Genomic DNA, 20,069 nt, shown 5'->3' with positions numbered 1-20,069 from the left:
ATATATATATATATATATATTCTGTTGTTGGCACTTGGCAGTGGGTTAGACCAGCCGACTGGGTCGGCTGAGCTCTGTCAAGGTGGGGTCTGAGCCCCAACCGACCCAGTCGGCTGGGCTCAGATCTGAACAACAACAACTACGCCTTCATCCCAAAACAATTGGGGTCGACGATATGAACCAAAAAAGAAAATCATTCTGGGTCTTCCACATGAATCCTTCTCCTTCAATCATTTCTATCTAATGCCATGTCCTCGGTGAGGTTCAAAGCATTCATATCATTTCCTATCATCTCCATCCAAGTCTTCTTAGGCCTACCCCGACCTCTTTTAACTAATATATTTTCCCATTTCTCCATCCTTCTAACTGGAGCATCCTTAGGCCTTCGCCGAATATGTCCAAACCACCGTAAACGATTCTCTCTCATCTTATTTTCAATGGATGCAACGCCTACCTTCTTACGTATCTCCTCGTTTCGAATCTTATCTTTTATTGTATTTCCACACATCCATCTAAGCATACGCATCTCAGCTACACTCATTTTTTGAATATAATGTCTCCTGACAGCCCAACATTCCGTACCATATAGTAAAGCGGGCCTAATTGTCGTCCTATAAAACGTTTCCTTCAACCGCAATGGCATTCTACGATCGCACTTGCATTTTTTCATTTCATTCACCCAACCGTTATCCAATGATTTACATCTCCATCAATTTCTCCATACTTTTGAATGATAGATCCCAAATATTTGAAACAGTCATCCACCGGTATTTCGTGCTCAACAAGCTTCACTACACTCCCATCACTACTTCGTTGCTTACTAAACCGACATTCCATATATTTTGTCTTACTCTTAATCAACTTAAAACCTCTTGCTTCCAATGTCTGTCTCCATAATTCTAACTTAGCATTAACCCCATCTCTAGACTCATCAATCAAAACAATATCATCAACAAACAACATATACCATGGCACATTTTCTTGAATTGATCTCGTAAGCTCATCCATCACTATAGCAAATAGGAAAGGGCTTAATGAAAATCCTTGATGTAACCCAACCGTTATAGAAAAATTGGTTGTCACCCCTCCACAGGTGCGGACATTGGTTACTTCTCCTTCGTACATATCTTTAATTATACTAATGTACTTGAGAGAAACACCTTTCTTCATCATTGTCCACCAGAGAACATCCCTAGGTACTCTATCGTATGCCTTCTCCAAATCAATAAAAACTATATGCAAATCTTTGTTCCTCTCTCTATATCCCTCAATAAGTTGTTTAAGAAGATGTATAGCTTCCATAGTTGATCTTTCAGGCATAAAACCAAATTGATTCTCCGATACCATGACAATCTTCCTCAACCTATACTCAATCACCCTCTCCCAAAGTTTCATAGTATGACTCATGAGTTTTATACCACGATAGTTTGTGCAATGTATATCACCCTTATTCTTATATAGAGGCACCAAAGTACTCTTCCTCCACTCATTAGGAGTCTTATTTGTCCGTCAAATCTTGTTAAAAAGATTTGTCAACCATTCTAAACCTTTCTCACACAAGCATTTTCAAGCCTCGATAGGTATACCGTTTAGGCCAACTGCCCTTCTTGATTTCATTTTCTTCAAAGCCTTTGCAATTTCTTTCTTTTGAATCTTACGCATGAAGTCATGATTCATCTCATGAAAAGAAATGGAGAAGTCTCCAAGATCCTGAGCATGACTTCCATTAAATAGCTTATCAAAATAGTCTTTACATCTCTCCTTAATCTCCTCATCTTTGACTAAAACCCTTTGCGTTTCATCTTTGATACATCTAACCATACCCAGATCCCTCGATTTCTTATTTCTCATCTTTGCAAGCCTATAAATATCCTTCTCACCCTCTTTGGTATCCAACTTGTCATAAACCTCCTTATATACCTTATCCCTCGCATTTCAAACTACTTTTTTAGCTTCCTTCTTTGTTATCATATACTTCTCAAAATTCTCATTATCACGACTCTTAGATTTCTATAACACTCTCTTTTAACCTTAATAGTTAATTTGACATCCTCGTTCCACCATGATGTATCCTTACCTAGCGGTGCACCGCCTTTAGACTCACCCAATACCTCCTTAACCACCTTTCTCATGTCACCCGCTATCTTATTCCACATTGATTCTGAATCCTCCTCGAGACACCAATCAGCTTCCTTAACTACCTGCTCTACAAACATTCCTTGTTTAGCTCCTTTGAGTGCCCACCACTTAATTGTAGGATCTATCATATGTCTATCCCTTTTGCGGCATTTTCTAATTCTAAGATCTAAAATTAAGAATCTATGTTGTGTAGCTACACTTTCTCTCGATATAACCTTACAATCGATGCAACAACCCCTATCTCTCTTTCTAAGTAGGAAAAAATCCATCTGACTCGTATTAACCCCACTTTTAAATGTTACTAGACGAGACTCCCTCTTCCTAAACCAAGTGTTTGTTAGACGAGACTCCCTCTTCCTAAACCAAGTGTTTGTTAAGATCATATCATAGGACAAACCAAAATCTAAAATCCTTTCTCCACTGAACCTAGTTCGGCTCAGATTTGAACCCATTAATTAAAAAAAATGGTTTTCAGTTGGGCTGGTACGGGACCTGTCAGGCCCAGCTGAACCTGGTTCGGCTAGGGCTAGGCTGAACCTGGTTCGGCTGGGGCTAGGCCAGGTGCCTGCAAACGAAAAAAAAGAAAGACGCCATAATAAGCCACTGGCCTGATCTGCTAACGCTGAGCCTGGATGTGAATGCGCATGGGGTTAAGGTTGAGAGTGTCCCGGCTTTCATGAGGCCATGTTCTTTTGCTTCATGACTGGGTTAAACTATACATGCGTAGTGAATTATTTGTGGTTCTTATTCTTGATCTGTAGCTATTTGTATAATACATTATGAAACATTTCTCTACTTGGGCCATTTCAGTAACCATGAGTTTTATCCTCTCCCTGCAAGTGTAAATTTTATTTTCTATTCACATAATATTCAGAGGATGTGTTTCCGAGGTGGCTTCTTAAGGAAACTGTACTGGCTAGAACTCATGTTTTTTGTCAAACTTAGTGTTTGTATCCCTAAAATAGGGAGAAGTCTTGTCCGATAATAAATCTGAATGCACGCAAAGTGCCTTGCATTACCATTACTGCTGGTTTCTCGCAACGAAAGTAGCACGCCACCTTATAAGGCGCGGCAGGCTGGAGTCAGCCTGACACTTTTCCTTCCTTTCAGGTGACCAGTAGGGTGTGCCACCCTGCTGGTACGTTTCAGGCCCTGATAAGTGGTGTGTTGTATAACTAATAGGGGTCTGCCACAGCCCAGCTTGCCTTTAAATATATATATATATATAAGAAGCACCAAGGGGCTCTGCGTGGCTGTAGGAACTGTCAGTGCACGTCTCCATGTGCTGGGACGTCTCCGCGTGGCTGTAGGAGCTGTCAGTGCACGTCTCCATGTGCCGGGATGTTGGAGGTCCAAACCCCACCCAGTGGTATGTTGAAAATATTAATTGGTGGGGCCTTTCTAACCCCAGCTTGCCTTTCAAAAAAAAACAGTTTGGCAGGCTCAGCCGAACCCGGTTGGGCGGAGCACAGAAAAAAAATGTGTATGAATATGGGCTGAATGTCTGAAGAAAAAAAAATGAAAGCGTGTATAGTGGACCCAGCCAAGTGTCGGCTAGGCAACCACTTGTATGGTTAAGCCCAGCCGACTGTTGGCTGGGCAGCACTATCAAAGGGGCGGATCTCTTTATCTACCAAAGAGAAAGAAAAAAATATATTTTTTTATGGGAAGAGTGTGAACAAAAAAGAAATAAATTAAATAAAGATCAACACTGGGCAGATCTGCAAAAAAAAAAATGGTACGGGCTGGACAGATTCACATTCTGTCAGGAATCACAAAAACAGAAAATTTTCCGAGCAGATTCTAGGAAATTTTTCTAAGGTCCAGATTTACATGCTCTTGTGTATAACCAGAATTACATGTATGATTAGAATTACATGTTCTTGTGCATGTTTTGAATTCACCTGTTTACATGTACAAATTTATTGTTCATGTTTAGACATGTTCAGATTCATACATGTTAAATGCCCCACAATTATGTCTAGATTCGCACATGTGAAGCGCCATGTTACTTCCCGATTTACTAACGTTAAAAGTTTAGTTTTCATGCATCTAAATGAAGGAATTTATGCATGCATTATATGCAGTTTTACAGGACTGTACATGTGCAGAATTTTGTAAGATGGTTACCAGACTGTTATGCATGTTTTCATGAAGATATTTGAATGTATTCTCTGTCCCCGTGTACGGGCAATATGGGTTGGACTCGGTGGGTATGTGTGTTGTATTCCGAGCTTGCCAAAATGGCAAAAAGAATTTTGGTTATGCATGATTGGATTTATAAAATGTTGTTTACATATGTATGCATGAAATAAACATGTAAATCCTGAAATTTGGATTTTTTTTGTGCATTGGCATGATCACATGTATGGTTGCATATTGAGCATGAGATGAATCATGAAAATAAATATGTATCTTTGCAATCATGTGATTATATGCATGTGAAATTGGTTATTTATGTACATCCTTGATTAGCATAAATGAATGTGCATTGAAAAGCATTTGACATGAATGCATAAGTGACATTTTTGCTTTAGACTGTATCGATGATCAAAAGTGTATCATCGTAGGTTATGTGAGCCCTGAGCATGTGTTGCTCCTTGTTTAGTTGTTTTCATGCATCGCAAAAATCAAACTTGACATTATTATTCTAATTGCACTATTTTATGTTGCTACGGGTTGTGGTTCTATGATGAGTTTAGCATGTTGATTTGTGAAACGTATGGTGTTGGTTTTGCATGTTGATTTGTAAAATAAAGAAATTGAAATAATAAAAAAGATAAAAGAAGAGAACAGTATAATTTACGTTAACTGGATGTTCCTTCTTTCATGTGGGAATCCTGAACTTGTGGTTTCGAGAAACCGTGGGGATACTAAAACTCTGTGTGCATTGTTGTGCCCCTAAACCCAACCAGGTAGTTCACCTCCCGGCCACGGTTTTAGGAAGATTCCGCCACTTTGTCTGGGGGTGGTGTGTAGACACAAGTGTTGTTTTTGGTAAACCAAGAAAGTGGCATCAGTGAATGTTGATTTCTAATATTCTGATTGATGGTGTTGATTCCTGATATCGGTCGAAGGCTAAGTGTGGAACCCAGTAATAAAATACAAATTGTGTTAAGCTACAACTGAGAACCTAACTTGACCTCGGAAATTTGTTTACCCGTTTTGAGTATCGGCAGGCAATGGTAATAGAACGATGAACTAAAGTTTATTTGCATTTAATAGATACATGCATATAAAAAAAACTCTTATAAAAGATAATAATTTATTCATGCATGTGCACTAAAATCCTGCATATTCCTGTTATGCATTAGATCATGCATATTTACTTGTTTCTTTGTGTTAAATTAATGATTGCATGATATTTGTTTTCTATTGCATGATACATGTTTTCTATTGCTTAATTGATGTTTCATATACTTTAACAATTGTTCTCTCTTGCTTAACAATTGTTCCCTAATTCATGAATGGTTAATTGCATTATAAATTTGTTATAGTTGCATCCCTCTAAAATGTTGCATGAATCCTATTTTTGTTCTTTTTACTTATGATTCATTAGAGGGACTTTTACGCAGAATCTTTAATTCTAACACCCCTACTTTTGTGTTTTTCAAAGTCTCTGAGGTCCAGTAAGGACAACTGCTATTGCGAAGAGCTACGAGAGTTACACCACTACTTGACAGATTCTTTTAGGGACAGCATAGCTCTACATTTTGCTTTAGTTATATTCATTTGCATATGTCTTCAGACTATATAATTTTAATTAATGAAATTGGTTTGCTTTCGCCGATGGTAATGTAAGATCCCTTGTAGTTGTGAACGTGGTATAACTATAAAGGCCCAGGGTCTTTAGGAAAGTTTTCACAAATGTTTAAAAAAAAATTGTCACTTTTTAACGGGTACGAGTTGGGGTCGTTACAGTGAAGGAGGAAGAAGAAAAAAAAAAAGAAGCTCAAAGGAAAAAATAAGAGGGTAGACTCGGGTGTGAGTTCAGAGGAGGAAGTAAAAAAAGAGAAGGAAAAAAAAAGGAAGGAAAAAGAACAGAACAGAAAGAAGAAGATGGTGGAAAAAAAAGAAAAGAAGAGCAAGAGGAAGAAGAAACGAAGAAGAGAAAAAAAAGGAAGGAAAAAAATTGTATATGGTCTTCTTGCAACCACGACCCGAAGGAGAGCTCTGGGGTCATGGCCGCGAGAATAAGAACTCTCTCTCTCTCTCTCTCTCTCTCTCTCTCTCTCTCTCTCTCTCTCTCTCTCTCTCTCTGGAAGGGTTCTTCTTCTCGCAGCCATGACCCCCGCATGCACGCGAGAGAGAGAGCAAAAAGGGGAAAGGGCTAGCCCTTCCCCGTTTATGTTTGCCCTAATAGGGATGAAAATGGGTTGGACGCAGGGCAGAACTGAATCCGAATCTGAAATAAAAACATGGATTCAAATATGGATCAAATATCTGATCCATTTTCAGCCCAACAAAATTTAAGAAAATGACATATGTGTCCCCGCAACCTACACAGCACCTAGTCAGGAAAAAAGGGCCCCACTTCCCAAACCCATAAGCCCAAGCGGTGGGGCTGCGCCTAGGCGCCGCTTTTGACAATTAAGGGCTTAGCAAGGACCAACCACATAATCAATGGACAAAAAGAAACAAAAAAAGTTAAAGAATATATGAAATAATAAACTAAATACAATATATAATCATATATTGAACTGAATTAACAGAACATACAAAACAAATGCTCCACCTACGATGGGACCACTGCCCTTTGCTTTGGAACTTCTAAATGGCTCAAACAATGTGATAAAATTGCAACCCATTTGCTGCTTTTTAGCATCAAACACTTGTTTAACTAGAAGTTTATAATATTTGTTATACTAACCAGATGCAACCTTTATCAGCAAGTAGATTTAGGAAGACAGAAAAAACAAGCACTTGAAGATAAGACAATACAGGGCACCAGCAATTTGCATCGAAATTACAGAACAAACTTTTTATGACGTTACGTAATCTAAAATGTTTAAAATATGATAAAAAGATAAAATTGTAGATCCAATAAATCCGAAAAAAAAGCAGAAATTTTGTCTGAAGATGACACTTAACAGCCAGCATGTTCTTATTGCTCTGTAGATCATGTAAACACAAAAAAAAAAATAAACACCATAGTTAGCATGTGCTGATCTAATCAAGCAAATCCCACCCTATGCCCCTACTATCTACAAGAAAGAATGCGCTAAATTACTAAATAACTCTTTAAGGTACAGAAAAATAAAGAATCAACTGCCCAAAAAGTAAAAATCACATGCCAAATGGTTTATTACATAATTTAAGCAGCTATCAGAAGAAGAATTTAAGCAATCTCTCACCATTGATTTGTGCATAGAAAAGGGAGCGACAGTCTTTGTATCGTTCATGTCCTGACACATCCCACAGTTCAACAAAGAAGTCCCTTTCACCATTTCCACTTATACTACTGGAAGAGCTGCCAGAACTTCCATATGTGATGTGCTGGATATGCAAGTCAAAGAAAATTAACTTGGTAAAGAGTCCAAAGCTTAAAACATAGTTCATACTTCACATTTATAAACTAAATAATCACCTTAACATCAACTGCACACCCAACTGTCTGTCGAGGGTGAGAAATGGAAGAACCTTTAACTATTAGGTGAACAAGAGAAGTTTTCCCTACACCTGCCAAAAGAATTTCAGAGTGTCTGTTTAGGAACTTTGGAAAATCAAAGCAAACAATAAGCAGAAGCTTAAAGATAATAGCCAAAGATCATGAGCATCAGATAAACCATGCAAAAGTTTTGGTGTTATAAGAGTTACCCAACATGGTAAATGAAACTCTTGAAATAACATGGAAACATTACATATCCAGGATTCAAGTAACACGATATTACAGTGAAACACTATATCAAAGGTTCGAGTATTTGTACGCGAAAGTGTAAAGAGAAGGCCTGGAAGGGCATTGCCATCTCAGGCTCATAACAATTGGCACAAGGCCCATGACTGGAATATAAGAACAATATGAAGAATATGTAGCCTGAAAACCAGGCATTAGATGGCGAGGCATTACATTTTTCTTTACCATTATTGCATAATAGCAAACCCTTGTGGAGTATTAGTTTCCTGAAACACACCTAGAAGCAAAGATGAGAAAGGTGCTAGATTAGCTATTTACTCTCCCCTTATTAGGGACAATATGTAAAAATAGAAATAAAAGAAATTTCACAATGTAGTTTTTTACTATTAATAGTATCTTATTTATCCAAGCAGCACGGAATCCAACATGTTTTCTTGTGCATAACATATAGTAGAAAGAAAAGTATGAGGAATATGACAACCAAACCTTTATATCCTAAAACTCCTTCCCTAGATTGCACTGAATGTACAATGCAAAACAGTTCATAATACTGCTGATGCATATTATATTACACAATAATAATCCATACTCCTTTTTAACATTATATGAATTAACGATACAATTCTGGTTATGAGTATCTGGTTATTTTCCAAAATGAGTCTAGGAAATTATATAGCATACAATTTTAGTACTACTTGTTACTTTTATCTACTTACAACTTTCAACCAACAATCATTGATAATGCAAGCATCAGTAGAAAGCAAGTGCTACAGTGCACACATTACCAAGAAGAAACAACACACAATGAGATGCAGCCACCATCTATTCAGTCAAAAGCTGTAGGCGGTCGTACTCTGGGCACTTAGGCATCACCTAGAAACCCAAAAGATATACACTACCTTCAGAAGAAAAATTCTAAAAGAATTTATAAGGGAATCTGAATATCATAAAAAATTGCCAAATATGATTCAAAGTTTTAATTTATCATAAAAGAATATGAAATAATCTGAATATTATAAAAAATCGCCCACATGAATTAAAATTTTATTTAACATTATAAAAATTCGCCCACAAGGAAATCCCGACAATCCTAACATATTCTTATGCAAGTTAGAGCATTTTCAACAAAAATTCCGAAACAGAAAAGCCAATAACTCCATTAATCACACAATAAACTCTCCAAAATAACCAAATCACCAACTACCAATAACAAATAGCAGTCCTTCATTCGGATGAAAACCAACTTTACATTCAATTGCCACAAATAAATAAGCAAACAAAAAACAGACAATGCAGGTTCCCTAATGAGGAATTTACCTGAATCACCCACGACAAGAACTCGCACCTGCCCACAAGGAGGGATGCCGTTCTGCTCCTTCTCCCTCTCTCTCTCCCTCCAAAACATCTTCCCAACACAAAATCCACCTACTCGTGAACTATGAATTAATCATATCAACAAGAAAATCATTAGTTCTATTTATATGATTATATGGTGCATTTGTTCTATTAATGTATTTACTTTACTCCATTATGGATAACATAACAAGCACCATAAACATACAAGGAGAAGGAGAACCCAATCCTTTCATTGAATATTCAACCATAACATATTTGCATCCAAGTTGCAGCATTTTCAGCAAGAATTACATAACAGAAAAGATAACTTCATGAAAAAAATAGACAAATTATTATCTCACAACAATGAAACTGATCACACACTACCAATGATAACAAAAAACTAAGTCTCTTATTCATACAACTAAATGATGATATCATCTTTCAGTATATTACTCCATTATGGATGCAAAAACAAGCACTATGCATAAATAATTTTTTGTTAAACATACAAGGGAAAGGAAATCCCGATACCATCATTGAATATTTGACAATCCTAACATATTCTTATGCAAGTTGGAGCATTTTCAACAAGAATTATGAAACAGAAAAGCCGATAACTCCATTAATAGCACAATTAACTCTCTAAAATAACAAAATCACCAACAACTACCAATAACAAATAGCAGTCCTTCATTCATATGAAAGCCAATTTTAGATTCAATTGCCACAAACAAATAAGCAAGCAAAAGCCAGACAATGGAGAATCCCGAATGAGGAATTTACCTAAATCACCCACTACAAGAACTCACACCTACCCACAATGAGAACTCGCATTTTGCACATGAACCCGGCCCGATTATCTAATTGGGCCAGGCCAGGCCCGACTTTATTCGAGCTTGGGCTGCAAAGTGCAGTCCGAGCCGATTTGGGTCGGGTACCCGAAGCCAGACAGGTAACCCAGCCCAATGGCCACCTTAATCTAAACCCTAAACTGCAAGAAAAAACAAAGCCCTAACCTAAAAGCCTAATCCTTACGAATCCACCACAGAGAGAGAATTGTGGTTTTCGAAGACAGAGAGAGTGTACCTCCAAAAGGTCGTTGTTGGAGGATCATCGTCAGGGACAACGTCATCAATGAGAAGAGAGAGAAGGGTCGGGGAGCGAAATGAGGGGCGTTGGGGGTATTACCCTTCCCAATCAAACACTCCATAAGGCTCTATTTGGGAGAAGGGTATCGAAGGAGCTGGGAGGGTATCGCAGACGGTTACATGATGTGGCAGGGTTTAAACAGATTTGGATTGTGTTTGGCAGAGGGAAGTGGAGGGAAGCGTAAATGTCGTCTAGGAATCAACCAACTCCAAATACTAGAAATTTCAAATTTCAACTCCTCTAATAAAGATGAGGTATTTACAACTCCTTGACTCACAAGGATTCTGAAGGGTTCCTGAATTTTTGATGGTTCAAATTTTTTACCCCATTTAAACAACAACAACAACTACGCCTTCATCCCAAAACAATTGGGGTCAGCGATATGAACCAAAAAAGAAATTCATTTTGGGTCTTCCACATGAATCCTTTTCCTCCAATCATTTCTATCCAACGCCATGTCCTCGGTGAGGTTCAAAGCATTCATATCCTTTCCTATCATCTCCATCCAAGTCTTCCTAGGCCTACCCCGACCTCTTTTAACTAATATATTTTCCCATTTCTCCAACCTTCTAACTGGAGCATCATTAGGCCTTCGCTGAATATGTCCAAACCACCGTAAACGATTCTCTCGCATCTTATTTTCAATGGGTGCAACACCTACCTTCTTACGTATCTCTTCGTTCCGAATCTTATCTTTTATTGTATTTCCACACATCCATCTAAGCATCCGCATCTCAGCTACACTCATTTTTTGAATATGATGTCTCTTGGCAGCCCAACATTCCGTACCATATAGTAAAGCGGGTCTAATAGTCGTCCTATAAAACTTTCCCTTCAACCGCAATGGCATTCTACGATCGCACAGCACTCCAGTAGCACTTTTCCATTTCATCCACCCAACCTTTATCCTATGATTTACATCTCCATCAATTTCTCCATACTTTTGAATGATGGATCCCAAATATTTGAAATAATCATTCACCGGTATATCTTGCTCACCAAGCTTCACTACACTCCCATCACTACTTCGTTGCTTACTAAACCGACATTCCATATATTCAGTCTTACTCTTACTCAACTTAAAACCTCTAGCTTCCAATGTCTGTCTCCATAATTCTAACTTAGCATTAACCCCAGCTCTAGACTCATCAATCAAAACAATATCATCAGCAAACAACATACACCACGGTACATTTTCTTGAATTGATCTCGTAAGCTCATCCATCACTATCGCAAATAGGAAAGGGCTTAAAGCAGATCCTTGATGTAACCCAACCGTTATCGGAAAATTGGTTGTCACCCCTCCACAAGTGCGGACATTGGTTACTACTCCTTCATACATATCTTTAATTATACTAATGTACTTGAGAGAAACACCTTTCTTCATCATTGTCCACCAGAGAACGTCCCTAGGTACTCTATCGTATGCCTTCTCTAAATCAATAAAAACCATATGCAAATCTTTGTTCCTCTCTCTATATCTTTCAATAAGTTGTCTAAGAAGATGTATAGCTTCCATAGTTGATCTTCCAGGCATAAAACCAAATTGATTCTCCGATATCATGACAACCTTCCTCAACCTAGACTCAATCACCCTCTCCCAAAGTTTCATAGTATGACTCATGAGTTTTATACCACGATAGTTTGTGCAATCTTGTATATCACCCTTATTCTTATATAAAGGCACCAAAGTACTCTTCCTCCACTCATTAGGCATCTTATTTGTTCGCCAAATCAAGTTAAAAAGATTTGTCAACCATTCTAAACCTTTCTCTCCCAAGCATTTCCAAGCCTCGATAGGTATACCATCTGGGCCAACTGCCCTTCTTGATTTCATTTTCTTCAAAGCCTCTGCAATTTCTTTCTTTTGAATCTTGCGCATGAAGTCACGATTTATCTCATGAAAAGGAATGGAGAAGTCTCCAAGATCTTGAGCATGACTATCATTAAATAGCTTATCAAAATAATTTTTCCATCTCTCCTTAATCTCCTCATCTTTGACTAAAACCCTTTGCGTTTCATCTTTGATACATCTAACCATACTCAAATCCTTCGATTTCCTATCTCTCATCTTTGCAAGCCTATAAATATCCTTCTCGCCTTCTTTGGTATCCAACTTGTCATAAACCTCCTTATATACCTTAGCCCTCGCGTTTCGAACAACTTTTTTAGCTTCCTTCTTTGCTATCATATACTTCTCCAAATTCTCATTATCACGACTCTTACTTAGATTTCTATAACACTCTCTTTTTTACCCCATTTACCTAAGTAAATTTTATATTCACCTATTTTACCCCATTATTGACTGTAATAATGGTGCAGTCAAGAAGCTTACAACTACACTCACCTACAAGAGGAGTTGAAAGCCTAAATCCTTGAAAGAGTTATGCTTTCAAACAATAGAGGAAATCCACAACTCCTTTGAAATCCATTTCCCTTGAAGTCCAGTTTTTGTATTTGTCCGGACTCCTTGCAAATCCCTCCAACACCGGTTCTCAAATAGAGCCTAAATGTTTTCAAACTCCATATCTGGTGGTGCAATATTCAGGTCTACAATCAAATCCAGACCATTGGATCTATTTAGGATTTGGAGTCTTGGACTCACTATTATGGATTTGGATCAGCATGATCCAACACACATCTTATCCATTTGCAACCCTAATAATGTAGAGAGAAACCAAATGGTCTTAATTTGGATATCTGACCCTTATGAATCCATCTATTCAAGATGGGTAGATCCATACTGGACCTGACCAGGCAATTGGTACAATGTTTTGAAAGTTTTTTCATTTCCAGATTTAATAAATTAACTTGGATGTATAAGGTAGCGTGTTAAATGGGTTAGAATTTGGTTGGGAAGCTTCAAACCCGAGTGGGAGCTCAAGCCTCAATCGGATCTCATCTAGCAAGATCTCTGATTTGGTTTGATTAGGTAACACCTGGATCCAAACTGTACCCGACCCATTTGCATCTCAAATTGATTAATTATAATTTATAAGGAACTTTGTGTAAACTGTAAAGTGCCAAACTTTTAAATATTATTTTCCTCCAAATCATTTGCAAAACTTCAATAGCTAGTGGTCCGTAATCTTGGTCCTACTTTGCCCCTCATAATTTGCATATATGACTCAATCATGTGGAACACCTTTTTTGTCATCCACCAAACTACGTCGGTGATAGGGATGCAAACGGGCCGGATATGAGTTGATCATGTTCAACCTGACATTGTATCACACTATAAAGAGTAGGTCCAGTTATGGATCCAAATTTGACTCAGATCACATAATGAAATCCCATATCTGGGCATAATCTGAGCGCCTTGGTACTAGATCTGACTAAAATTGATTAAAGTCTATCAATTTTCATGTGAAAGACGTAAAACGGGGAGTTGGACCTCATTTAGACCAGGATCCAATCACATATGTTTACCTGATTCTGATTCTGATTTGGATCCAACTAGACCTGAACGAATTTGTTCTGAATACAACACGGATTTGAATAAGTTCCACTCAAATGTCATAATTTGAATTGGATCCGGATCAAATCCTGGTTGAAACTCTGACTGGTTGAAGTATCAACATATCAGATTGGGAACAAGTTACATAGCTCCTGACAGGATCCAGAACACATTGCATCTGATATATTTAGATCCAGACTGATTCCTAATGAAAATCAATCCAATTACTGATTTTAAGCATCCAATATTGTCCGATGCAAGCAGACAGGTGCATGCAGAATTTTGGATCCTGGTTCTGGTTCAAAGGGTTTTTCTTTGGGTTATAGATAAAGGATCTGATTGGGCATGCTTCAACCAAATCTCGATCCGACCTGTTTTTAAGATGAATCCAATGGGAAGGTCCATAATCAATTCAAACGGCCATGGATCTATACAATATCCAGTGAACTCTGTTAAGACCCCTTGAGAGTGGATTGTAGAGGCTAGACCACATCATTATCATGGATCATGGCAGATCAGATCCATAGATTTTTTACCATGACTCCATCCAGATCTATCAGTTTAGACCATGTATGACCAAATAAGGTCAAAATGGATCTAACTTAATTAAAGATATTATTAACATAGTAAACAAATGGGTCAAAAGACTCAAAACCAACATAATGCAAGCAGCAAAAATTATGAACTCCAAGCTATTAAAGGAATCAAGAAAACTTTATTAGCACATGACAGTACCTGGACACTTTACTTGTTAGGAATCTTCGGCATGTATGGAACCTTTTTTGGCTAGGCCAAGGGAAAATCTCCCCAGCACCCCCCCCCCCCATCACGACAGCACATTGGCTGGCTTCTGGTTGGTAAAACCCTTGAGGTATCCTCCCTGTCCACTAAGGAGTACACCCAGCTTTGACCTTGCGGTAAAGGACAACCCTTGTGGGTTTCGAACTCATGACGTCCCGCCAACTTGGTGATGTTCATAAGTAACCTTTATCAAATGAATGGAGCCCTAGTGGGCACTAAGGGCACCTTTGAATGCATTGGATCTTAACTTTCCATGTAGGATCTGGCATGAGCACCATGCCGAATCCACCATGTTACTGGGACATGCCATTTTAGGTGGTGTACCAGTGTCAACACGGGGCCGGGTACCGAACATGCCATTTTGCATGTCCTATAAATTTTTAATTTATAACTTTATATTTTCAGTTTATAACTTTATATTTTCAATATATAATATATATTTTAGATATATCATATATATTTAGATTATATTCAGTTTATTCTGAATTTATTTTGTATTTATGTGATATTTAATATATATATATATATAGCTGCATCCCCATACCCACATTTTTTGTAATTGCCATGTTGTACCCTCTGTACCCGTACCCACACTCGCACACGTACCCAGGTGACATAGCTGATTCATCAAATCAAGAAAATAAGTTTTTTTTAGATTGAAGATCTGAGATCTTCAAAACCCCTACAGTATGTGCATCTTTGACATCTCAAATTGCCTTGGATCTTTAGATCCAAGGTAATTAGACACACCCTAAGATATGTGGATATTGAACCACTCTCTTGAATCTGCAAAGATTGCAAATGGATAGGGTTCAGAAAGACTATCAATCCTGATCTGACATTATTTTTGGAGATGCAACTGAAAATGTTTTCGTATCATGGTCAGGCCTATATAATCGGTCACTTCTTGGATTAGGATCCGCATTTTCTGTTGAATCTATATTCATATTGAAATCAAGTCCAAACCTTTTGTTCCTTTTATATGTAAAACATGTTTTCAACGTTGTTCATAAGATTCAGTATTACCATACAAGATTTAGATCTGGATTTGATTATAGTATATTGGTACTTGTTCATATTTTTTTTTTAATACGCCAACTAAGGCATAATCCTCATGGAATTTAAACTTTAGACCATTTGTGTATGATAATACAACTTAACCATCCAGTTATCTCATTCAAAGTATTTTTATTAGAACTTATGGATTATAATTTGCACTTGATCCGGCCATCTACTTTTATACCAAAAACTATGATCAAGATGGGAGCTGAATTCTTGATCCAATTTCTTCGGGGGGGGGGGGGTTCTTTTTTTATTGGCAAGCTGGGGATAACTCCTTGGAATTCAAACCTGAGACTAGGGCTGGCAAACAAGCTGAGCAGTTAGTGGCTCAGCTCATGTTTGGCCATAAAGAGCTTGTTCAAACTTGTAAAATAGGCTTGGCAAGCTGAATATGAATAGGTATTCAGCTCGGCTCGATTCATATAAGCTCCTTAGGTAGTAAGAAATGTATTTTGATATATTTTACATGTAATTTTTTATATTCTTGTTTCTTCCAGCTCTAAAACAATGTATTTTTTCTATAAACAAGCCAGCTCAAACTCGGCTCGTTTAACTTGGGCAGATTATGAGCTCAAACCCCTTTGGCTCGTCACAAGAATGAGCCAAGCTTGAATACTTCAAGTTCATCTCATTCAGCTAGGTAAAAACATGTGTCCTAATAATTTTTTTTTTTCTAATAGTCAAGCCAAGAGATAACGCTCAAGAGATTCAGACTCCTCAGTTATGACAGTGTGAGATTATGTTCCAAACGTCTCATTAGACCCTCATATAGGGGTGCAAACGGGTTGGATTCAGGTCGGATTCTATAGATCTGAATTCAAAATGCAAAGAGTAAATCCGAATCTGGATCCGAATTAGATATGAGGAAGTAAGGTTGAATTCTAATCGAAAATACAAGTGATAATACTAGATCCAAAAAAAAAATGAGCTATTTACATGTAAAAAATGTAAATGGAACAGATTTTGATTCAGATCAATTATAGATCCAAATTAAAACACTAATCTGAATCCACCCGAGTTCGAAAGTAATCCGATTGAAGAGAGAATCCAACCCAAATTTGAAAGCAATCCAATTAAAGAGATCCGAATCCAACCCGAATGCACATTCAGATTTTACTTGAAGGATCTAAATATGAAAATAATATTCAGATAGGATATCCAACCATATTCGATCCATCTGCAGCCATAGCCTGATGCATGCAGAAGCGAAGCAAAAAGATCTAGGTCTAGCAGAGTCCATTTGGATTTATTTTAGTTTTTTTTTTTTTTGTTATTTGAGTATTTGTATTTGGACATTTGTATATTTTGTGTTTGGATACTGGATCATTATGTCTGATCCATATTTTAGGATAAGTTTTAATCTTTTTAAAAGGTTATCATAATAGGTAGTTTGTTTGATTTAGAATTAAGAAATGTTTATCTATTTAATGATGAAATCTTTTCATAGTTAGGCAGTTGAATGTGATTTGATATATCAGTTACCTTTCCTTTATTTCAAATAATTTCTTGCATTTTCGTTATTTCCAGTTTTTTCCAAATAAAGTTAGATATTCGTATATAATTCATAGTTTGGTAGAATTTCTCTGCAAATCTGGTGCCAGATTTGCAGCATACCCTCGTATATCCTAGTACTTAATTTCGTTTTGATAGGCAAGCTGAGAGAACCTCACGGACCTGAGACACTTCAATCATGATAATTTGACCTAACCACCAATTGGACCCGTGTGTCCCAATACTTGTGGCAGAATGGTGATGATTCCTTTCAAAGGGTCATGTCATCCGTGACCTTGCACCATGACATAAATGGCAAAGATTGGTAAAGAATTTGATCCACAGATTTTGTGGTTATTGGATTCGGCAAGACTGGAGTTCCACTAAATTCTAGATTCTAGGTAAGTCACATTTCATAGAGCTTGAGTTTCACCTAGTCACGCATGTGGACAATATTTCGAAAGTATCACAATTTCATGATATGGCTTTCCAAATCTAATAAAATATTTAAAAGCTCAATATTTTTAGAATATCGCATATATAAGATATTAGGATTTTATTGCGACATTAAAGTCATTATATAAATTTCGCCGACCCCAATTGTTTTGGGATGAGGGCGTAGTTGTTGTTGTTGTTGCTGTTGTATTAAAGTCATTATAATTTTATTGAAATATATAATATCATTATATTAACACTTTTAAAATCAGAAATTTGATTATATTATATTTTATATTTAGAGAATTTTATGTATGTCAATATTCTTTCTTGGTTTATTGTGAAAAATTCCTTTACAAAAGTTTGATAACATGATTGGCATGGGGGAACCAGAAAAATTATATAAGTGGGGCCGACTATATATATATATATATATATGGGCCACTAGAATATGCTAACTGGAAATATGTGAACCGGAGTGTGAACTAGAGATGTCTCTTCTACACTATTGTTTGTTTTACAATACTTAGAACTCTTTGTATTTCATTATTTCTTATGATTAAGTAATCATGTATGTCTTTGTAGCTTATATATTATAGTTTTCAAACAAATTTGGTACTACAAGGTGAAGAATTGCTTGCTTCTTCTCTAGAATTCTTCCTATATGGTATAATCTCTTAAAGTGGGTACATTTAGTGTAACAATTGTAGCAGTGCTTTTCAAAAACTTCAGCCGCATTGACCTTGGGTGTTGCACTTCTGCAGGCTGACCAAAGATTCCTTTGTAACAATTATATGCTAGAGGTGCTTATAGATAACAAGGTGTGATGTAAACCATTGATTTCTATAGATCAAGATTCCTTGGTGTCCTCCGACAGGAATGCTGTGTGTTCTTTATATCAACTGTTTTAAGCACTAATCCTCCTCTATTCTTTTTATGCAGCTTGAACCATACGTACTGCCTGCTATCCAAAGAAATATCCTTACATTACTGAGATGTCGTTTGATGTTAATTGCCTTTTAAAATGGTGCCAAGTCTCTACAGCTAGAACCACTGAGCCATGGGAAGGGGGCCAGGAACCTAACCGTAGCTATGCATATTGGGGGGTGGAATGAGCCGAATCTTCATTTTAAGTCTTGCTGCCGCTCTAATGACTTCCTATCGCCCCTTCTTGTTGTCCTATTCAAGGCACAAATCGGTTCACAATGTGACCTTTAATGGCAGTTTTGTTATTTTTAAGGTACAAGAATATGGAGAATAGGCGCTGAAACTGAAGGTTACACAAAAAATTTTGTTGAAACAGAGCAAATTCACCAACATGTGTTCCAAAATACCAATATTTCCCAAGTTTTTTAGGAAAACCTATGTATCCCCAGAAATAAACCCCCACAGTTGGATCAGTTCGATCATCGTTTCAAACCCTCTAGGGCACCTTAAGAGAAAGGACTCAAATAGGAAAAGTAGTTAAAGCGTTTCAGTGTTTGGGATTCGGGTGATGAAGAATGTAATCTCCAAAAAAAAATTACACTGAACGAGAAAGTTGTTCCCGATTGCTTACCAGGGACCCTATTTTCTTCTGGGCAATGGCGTGGGTGACGCTGAGGGAGAGGATGGGTCGCCGGATCGGACCCAGGGGAGAGCGAGCTCGCCTGGGTGGGTGCTGCCAGAAGGGAGGAGACTCTGTTCAGGTGGGTGACGCCCGATCTGATGAAGAGGAGGGGGGGGCGAGCTCTGCTGGGTCGGCTGTGTCTCCAGATCAGACGACGAGGAATGATGAGGCTCGGCTAAGTCGTCGCCTTCGACACTGCTGCGGGAGGCGGTTGGTCGTCGCCGGAGAGGAGAAGGGAGGCGCGCGCGCGCGAGCGAGCGAGAGAGACAGGGGAACCGTGTTAAGCTTGGAAAAGCTCAAAATACCCGCTCAACTTTTACAAATACCCGGCCAACCTTTGACCTATTTATAAATACAGACCTCACGTTTGAAATATTAGAAAAGGATGCTAGGTTTAGAAAGTAATTCTCAAAGACCCGCTCACCGAGTCACCCCCAATAGGGATGGCAGTGGGGCGGGGCGGGGGACAAGGTCTCCACCCCCGCCCCGCCTCAAGATTTTATCCTCCACCCCCGCCTCCATCCCGCGGGGAATGGATTTTATCCTCCATCCCCGCCTTCATCCCTGTTTCATGTCCTCCATCCCCGGTTCAAACGGGGATGAGGCAGGGCGGGGATATTGCGGGGAAAAGTGGTCGGGGCGGGTTTGGGGTTGGGATGAGGCGGGGACGGGGCGGGGAAAAGTGCACGTCCATCCGCGCCTCCACCCCCGGACGGGGATGGATTTTAACCTTC

At 38.1% G+C, this 20,069-nt stretch overlaps 1 protein-coding gene across 1 annotated transcript in view; it reads right to left on the bottom strand.

Moving 5' to 3' along the window:
- The window catches only part of LOC149838108 (small GTPase LIP1-like), a 34,798-nt gene extending 15,241 nt beyond the window's left edge, over positions 1–19,557 (bottom strand). Inside the window, exons 1-4 of the mRNA XM_090007588.1 lie at positions 19,285–19,557; positions 9,311–9,429; positions 7,727–7,818; positions 7,494–7,635 (exon numbers count right to left, since the gene is read on the bottom strand). Coding sequence (XP_089863714.1) covers positions 7,494–7,635; positions 7,727–7,818; positions 9,311–9,398 — 322 coding nt within the window. The 5' untranslated portion in view covers positions 9,399–9,429; positions 19,285–19,557. The remainder of the gene's footprint in view (positions 1–7,493; positions 7,636–7,726; positions 7,819–9,310; positions 9,430–19,284) is intronic.
- Between the last annotated feature and the right edge of the window lie 512 nt (positions 19,558–20,069).

Source organism: Nuphar pumila, chromosome 5 (genome assembly GCF_984573655.1).
Source record: "Nuphar pumila chromosome 5, dmNupPumi1.hap1.1, whole genome shotgun sequence".
NCBI lineage: Eukaryota > Viridiplantae > Streptophyta > Magnoliopsida > Nymphaeales > Nymphaeaceae > Nuphar > Nuphar pumila.
Note: the sequence above shows the minus strand (reverse complement) of the source record. Positions and strands in the feature narration are given on the sequence as shown.